General features: G+C 35.7%; 1 protein-coding gene across 1 annotated transcript; it reads left to right on the top strand.

Annotated features, from left to right (window-relative positions):
- The first annotated feature begins 311 nt into the window (after positions 1-311).
- Positions 312-6,172, top strand: LOC109215697 (putative clathrin assembly protein At5g35200). Its single transcript, XM_019379808.1, has 16 exons — positions 312-491; positions 1,562-1,686; positions 1,780-1,849; positions 2,212-2,309; positions 2,518-2,659; positions 2,758-2,858; positions 3,162-3,245; positions 3,390-3,440; positions 3,554-3,619; positions 3,700-3,765; positions 3,856-3,936; positions 4,126-4,203; positions 4,719-4,859; positions 4,951-5,026; positions 5,127-5,242; positions 5,423-6,172. Exons 2-16 carry the CDS (start codon positions 1,612-1,614, stop codon positions 5,993-5,995), a joined length of 1,818 nt encoding a protein of 605 aa, XP_019235353.1. The 5' UTR covers positions 312-491; positions 1,562-1,611; the 3' UTR covers positions 5,996-6,172.
- Positions 6,173-7,502: the final 1,330 nt, after the last annotated feature.

The raw sequence follows: 7,502 nt of genomic DNA, 5'->3' as shown, positions 1-7,502 counted from the left end.
CAAGGTTTTTAACGAGGCAACCAAAAGGCGTATTGTTAGATATGTGTACTCTTTTTCCTTCTGTAGAATTTTTTTCCCCACTGGGTTTTATTTTAGTTAAGGTTTTAACGAGGCACATTATCTGTTGAATAGACATTCAAGGGGGAGTGTTATAAATAGAATTTTATTTATGGTGAATGTCTATATTTAGAGAGATTCTAGGGTTTATTACTTGGTGGCTAAGTCACCCTCTCCCTATAAATAGAGCGTTCTATTCCATTGTAATTCATCCCAAAATTCAATAAGAATTCTCTCTCTACTTTTCTCTGCAATATTGGTCTTGTTCTTTTAGTGTTTTATAACAAAAAGCCAATTTTGTTATGATCACATATTGTTCAAGTGATAAATAATACGTGCATAATATCATTGTTTTCTCTTTCCCTCACCATTGTTAATTACACAGTCAATTACCGGAGTATTTTCCAGCCACCGGACGGCGATCGGTTCCCGTGGTAACCATTTTCTCCTGTAATTGTATTATGAGATCGATCTATCATCATGTCTATCTACATGCATGTATTATACATGATGACATTTATATATTTTTTCTTCACCCGTTTCTGAATTCTTGGTAAATTGCGCTAACATCATGATTCATAATTATTATTCCAATTTTATTCTTTAACACCATTTTATTTCACGTGGATAACGGGCCATAGACATGTTTTTCATTTTAATTTCCTTATTTATTAACCCTAACCTCACCTTAGTTAGCGAATCATTAATTCAATATGCATTCTCTTTGAGAAACATAAAAAGGGCAGCCGGTACACTAAACTCCTGCTATGCGTGGGGTTCGGGGAAGGGCCAGACCACAAGGGTCTATTGTGCCCAGTCTTACCCTGCATTTCCGGCTCGAACCCGTGACCTCGTGGTCACATGACAACAACTTTACCAGTTACGTCAAGGCCTCAGAGGCTAATGTAGGATTTCAACCTTTAAGTTCTTAGCACTAAACGTTGCACTTTGGAGTTTGATACTTGTTGAAACTTAAGTGGTTTTGTGAAATATATGTCTTGTTAATTTTACTGTGGAAAATATTGGGTTCAGTTAAATACATTAATCTTAGGCTCCATCCGCCTTTGCATGGGTTGTTGAATATGCAAATTGCGAGTTTTGAACTGTCTATAGAGTAGAGCTGCTTGTTCATGAATGAAAAAGTACTTTGACAGATGATTAATTATTTGTTTAATTATATTAAGCATTGTTTGTTTTAATGGATCTCTGTCCATTTTGTGATCAGATTTTGAGAAAAACTTTAGCTTTTAATGATTATAAACGATGGAAGTGTTATATGGATAATAACACAGTGATTTTACATTTTTAAATGTGATATTTGATCAGTTGGTAGCCAGAGTCTAAATGATGGGTAATTGCTGAACTTCTGTTCTTTTGTATAAATAAAAGGAATCAGAAAATAGACTTTGCATCCACCTTACATAGTATGTATTGGCTCCTTGATTAGCTCTTAATTACTCAATTAAAATGCATTACGTGAAATTTGTTGCATGTCTTTTTCCAGGTTTTGTTGGGTAACAAAATTAAGTTCTAGGGGTTCTGATATTGCTGCATATGGCGAGAAAAGCTCTTGGTGCTTTAAAAGACTCCACCATGGTTGGGATGGCCAAGGTTAACAGCGAGTACAAGGTGAACTATATCTTTGAAAATATATTATATTAGTGCTATAGTCTTAATTTTGAGTTAGAAAAACCATTAATTAAGAATGTCTTTTTCCTTCAGAAACTAGATGTTGCTATACTTAAAGCCACAAACCATGTCGAACTACTGCCAAAGGAGAAGCATCTACGAAGTAAGTTCAATTTTAACTTTGCACATCAGAGACATCGAATTTATAGCTTTGTGTCAATCTTTAGTGGTCTCAGCAGCATAGAACTTCCGTTAATTGAAGGCTGAGGCAACCTCGGATGAAATTAGTGATGTTCATAAGAAATACAGATGTCTCTTTCATTTCCTTTTAGGAATTATGGGCTTCTAATTTGGACTTAGCCATTTTGTTATCAAATTTAGGAGATGTGTCCAAATAATATGTTTTTCAGTGTCATATATGAACCTTTTGACTTGACATAAAAAATTTATTTTTTGTCATGCATTTGTTTTCCTTTTGCGTTTAAATGGTTACTGCACAATGTACTCAACTTCTTCTTTTTGCAGCTATTTTCAATGCAGTTTCAAGCAACAGGCCTCGAGCAGATATTTGCTATTGCTTACATACTCTTTCCAAGAGGCTCACCAAAACGCGTACTTGGCAAGTATGATCCAATTACACCATGCTATTTGTTTTATCTACTTTACTTCAATGCATTGAGTCCTTTTTGTCGATGGCTGTTTCTTTTACAATTCTCGTCTTCACAGTCTTGCGTCAAAGAATTTCATGTAGATTATATGTCTGTGAATATTTTGAGGTAGAAAGTTCATATGTACTTTTCTACTGACAGGCTCTTATATTATTTCTTTCAGGTTGCACTAAAAGCGTTAATTGTTATTCATCGTGCTATGAGGGAAGTCGATGTTTCATTTCTTCAAGAGCTTGTTAATTATACTGCTCATAGAGGCCATTTGTTAAACCTAACACATTTCAAGGATGATATGAGCACCAATGGTACGTATCGCCTATCTTTTTGCTTAATCATACGCAAATAATTACTACTAGAATATGAGAAACTGACCATGTGGATTCTTCTGATTTTGATTGTGAAGCATGGGACTATTCGACTTGGATTCGTTCTTATGCTTTATACCTGGAAGAATACCTTGAATGCTTCTGCATTATGAGATATGATTTTCAGAGAGAACGGAAGGTATATATGCCATTTTGCATTGAATAAAACTAGCTATAATGTTATGAAATATTCATTTCCCGAACTCTTTTGGAATGTATCTCAATATCTGTCATCACTCCTAAAAATCAATAGCCAAATCAAGTTTTCTCAATGCAATTGTGAAGTCTTTTATTTTGTTATGAACTATGCATTTCCCGAACTCTTTTGGAATGTATCTCAGTATCTGTCATCGCTCCTAAAAATCAATAGCCAAATAGAGTTTTCTCAATGCAATTGTTGAGTCTTTTACTTTTTTATGAAATTGTTGTTGATACTAAACAGAGAATAAAGGAGCTAAACACCCCAACCTTGATACAGACAATACCTGCTTTACAACAACTGCTCTCTCGTCTTCTTGATTGCCAGGTGATGGATCAATCAATTGCTGAGTAATCATTTTGAAATATCTGTTTCTTTTTATTTTTTGGTTCACGAATATGTCGTCCTATAATGTTCTGGTACCAATACATTTCCTTTGCTTTAGAGGAATAATGACTGTCATATTTTCAGCCAGTGGGAGCAGCTCAAAATAATTTCTTGATTCAGCATGCCCTTTCAATTGTGAGTTATTACTGAATGTCCTTGACTCCTTCACTATATACCAGTAACTTCATTTGGCTTTAATGCTTTTCACATTGAAAATCAACTTATCATTTATATTATGTTTGATACAGGTTGCAGCAGAAAGTGCGAGTCTATATGTAGCAATTGCTGATGGGATGCTTAACCTGGTGGACAAGGTATGATACAGACCAAATGTTTGCGATAATGGACGGATCTATGTGAAAAACAAAAGGTATTGACTAATAACATTTTACAGTTTTTTGAGATGCAACGTCATGATGCAGTCAGAGCACTTGAAATTTATCGAAGGGCAGGAGACCAGGTATGTGCATCTTCTTTGTACATATTCCTCTATTGAGATCTACTCATTGTGCATATTTTGCTCTAATACTTTGAAATATATGTGATGCAGGCAGTAAAGTTGTCTGAGTTCTTCGAGATATGCAGGAACCTTGACTTTGGACGAGGGCAGAAATATGTTAAAATTGAAAAGGTAATCCAGTTAGTCTTGGTCTCTTTCTCCTTTTTGACCAATATCTAGAATTCATGTTTCTATCCCTTGAGCTATAAGCAAGTACTCCTATCAGATCTCTAAGTTGGTTGGACAATTTTCCTTCGCTCCTAGTTTATAGACTTTATGTAGTAATGCTGATTTTTCTTCTCCTCTAAATAATAAACACAGCCGCCTGAATCATTTATAACAGCAATGGAAGAGTACTTGATGGATGCACCAAAACCTCTAATGATTACATGGAGACCGGTACGTTGTAAAGAATTCAATTGAAAAAATCTTGTGGTTAGAATTTCAATCTGTTATAAGGTACTAAATTTTACCTTAACTATAGTTCTGTTGTTCTCAATGTTCTCACATAACAGATAAAACCTGTCCATTTACATGGCTGTATGTTATTTGAGTCCTGGAAAATTTACACCTTTCTTAATTGCAATTCGATATGATAGAATCTGCTATTATCAAAACTTTCTTTCATATCAATTCTTGCTAGCCCTAAGGCTTTGGCCAGGGAAGCGCTTATGGAATATATGAGATAACACAAAGTAGGGTCAATTTCACGTATGGTTACCGAGTTTTATTCAGTAATAAGAGTAAAGTAGTCACTGAACTTTACCCACTGTAACGACAAAACATACCCATTGAAGTGACCTTACTGTAATAATGTGTAAAATTCAGCGATCTTTCGTGAACTTAACCCCACAGATGTAACAAGATTTATAGTCTTATATCTGGAATTTTCTTCTTTTTTCTTATGGCAACAGGATGATGATGACAGAAGTACCAAGGTCATTGCTGTTCCTGAATCCAAACAAGAGACTGATCAAGAGCAAGAAACTGAAGTACAAACGAAAGAAGAGAGTAACACCAAGACTCCAACCCCACCCCTCATTCCTGACCTTTTAGTAAGGGCTTCTTGACCTAATTTAATTACTTCCAAATGGAAAATGAGATATTCTGATGATTCATCGTATAGCTAATTATAAACTTTTATAGTCTTTTGATGACCCAAGTGAAGAATCAGCTGCTTTGGAAGATAACAACAACCTAGCTTTAGTTATTAGTACACCTGGTATATCTTCTTTCTTTCTTGTCTTCTTCTTTATATTTGTATCTGTCAATGCAGAGGGATCCCAGTTTTCTTCTAACTATGCTTTTTGTATTATGTGTAGAGGAGTTGTCAAATTCTTTGAACAGTTCAGACCAATGTAGTGAACCAACAGGTTGGGAATTGGAACTCGTTACAGCGTCAACTTCTAACCAGGGGCCGTCCACATATAATAAGCTGGTTAGCCTTTTCACTTGAAGAATAAAGATTTTATCTATTGATCCTATCTTATATCTACCATTCTTCTATTTGTTGTCTAACCAATTAATACGAATTGCATCAGCTTAATCAGTGATTTGCCTTTGATATTTTTGTTTACCAATGGTTCATTATATTTGAAACATTTTCTCCTATTTCCAGATACAAGGGGGTGTACTAGATAGATCAAAGTTGGATAATTTGTATGATACAGCATTGGCAAGACAGAATATAAATGACCCTTACAATAGGGAAGTTTCATCTAATCCGTTTGAGGTAGCCGATAATTCCCAGGATGCATTTTATAGTTCAAGCAACTCTGGAACAAGTGATGCACAAAAGGCTGCTATGGCTCAATACCATGACTATATGGTTTTAATGCAACAACAGATGGCCAATATGTCTCAATTACAAGAACCATTCATGGGACAACAACAAATTTGTGGAATTCCTGGACAACATGAAGCCTTAATGCAGCAGCAAATGGCCGCTATCGTTTCTCTACAACAGCAAAATGCTGTTATAACTCAACAAGAGGAAGTCATTATGCAACAACAAAATGGTGGAAAGAATCAACAACAAGAAACACAGATGCAAGAAAACATAGAAGGACCAGCATCGGTTACTGATGCAAATCCATTTGGGAATCCTTTCACCGATATTACAACTTATAATCCATCTCAGGATCAGGCTCATGTATCTCAAAATCAAAACTCACAGGCTAGCTTAATATAAAATCATTTTTCAAAAACAAAGGATGGTATTGAGGGATAAGTATTCTTTCTGTTATGCCTTCCGAGTGGCAACCATTACCATTAACTACAATCTACGTATGATGCTAAAAAGAAAAGATTGGGTTTTTAGAAAGATGTAATGTAATAGCTTCTCTCTAACATAAACTTCTTTGTTCTTTTTCAACACAACAGCACTCTACCCTAGCAAACATTAACTCCCTAAACTAAATAACCTCCAACAATGACTGATCCTACTCATGAAATAGATATAGAACACAACAATACAGATTACAGAGCCACTTGATATAGGTTCCATGCAAATATATGATGCTAGCCCAATTCCGAAACAGCCAACTTTTCTACAAACTCTTCTAATAAATCTCTGATGAAATCGTCCAAAACAACATAGATGAGGACACTTTTATTCCAATTACTTTCAATGATAAATCACGTCTCTATGGACCTTGGAAATATTCAATAATAATAAAAGTCTTTGGAAGGAAGATTTCACATCACATACTAAGGAATAAGCTCCTAGCTCTATGGAATCCAATTGAACAACTTCCTATCATTGATCTAGGATCTGATTTTTTCCTTATCAAATATCAAAAAGAAAGAGAATATGATTAAGTCCCTACATGGAGGACCATGGTTTATACTAAACCACTTTCAATCAGTCCGAAAGTGGCACCCCAAATTTATAGCATCGTCTACACAACTTACCTATTCAGCCATTTGGGTTCGCCTGCCAGAACTGCCGACTGAATTTTATGATTTGGAATACTACAAAGGATTGGCTCTAAACTAGGACAATTGTTAAAGGTGGACACATGCACCTCAACAACTACAAGGGGAAGGTATGCCCGTATTTGCATCGAAGTACCCTTAGAAAAACCACTAAAAACTCATATACACATAGGACATTATCGGCAAACACTGCTATATGAGGGACTTAATCTACTATGCACAAGCTATGGACAATTTGGTCGTGCAAAAGGAAGCTGCTCCTTCGTCACACATCTACCATTGGAAAAAACTACAAAAAACACGGCTGCAGCATCCTCTACGATGCCATACAATGAACAACCTCAAGAAAGAGAATGGAAAACAGTCAACTTTGCACGGAAAGCCAACTACACATTCAAGGGCAATATCACCACCACAAGCAAGGCGGGTACAGTGGCGGCGCAACCTCCGGAGCAAACTACTACAGGTAAGTCTTCAAACCTGATGATAGGCTATAATTACGTATTTTAGTCGATTATTACACTCTAATTTACTGCACTTTAATTGAGTTTGAGCTTTAATCGCTAGTGTTTTGCACTAATTGTATGTTTTATGCCTTGTAGGAGTGATTCCGAGCTATATAGATGTTATGGAATGAATTCAAGTAATTTAGAGCTTTAAAGTTTGAGTAAAAGTTCAAGGAATTAAGCCGGAATCGTGTTTGGGGGTCAACGGATGATAGTTAGAGCGAACGAAGACTCCAGTAGGTAGATTGCGCACTG

The sequence above is a fragment of the Nicotiana attenuata genome, unplaced genomic scaffold, assembly GCF_001879085.1.
Source record: "Nicotiana attenuata strain UT unplaced genomic scaffold, NIATTr2, whole genome shotgun sequence".
Classification (NCBI taxonomy): Eukaryota; Viridiplantae; Streptophyta; class Magnoliopsida; order Solanales; family Solanaceae; genus Nicotiana; species Nicotiana attenuata.
Note: the sequence above shows the minus strand (reverse complement) of the source record. Positions and strands in the feature narration are given on the sequence as shown.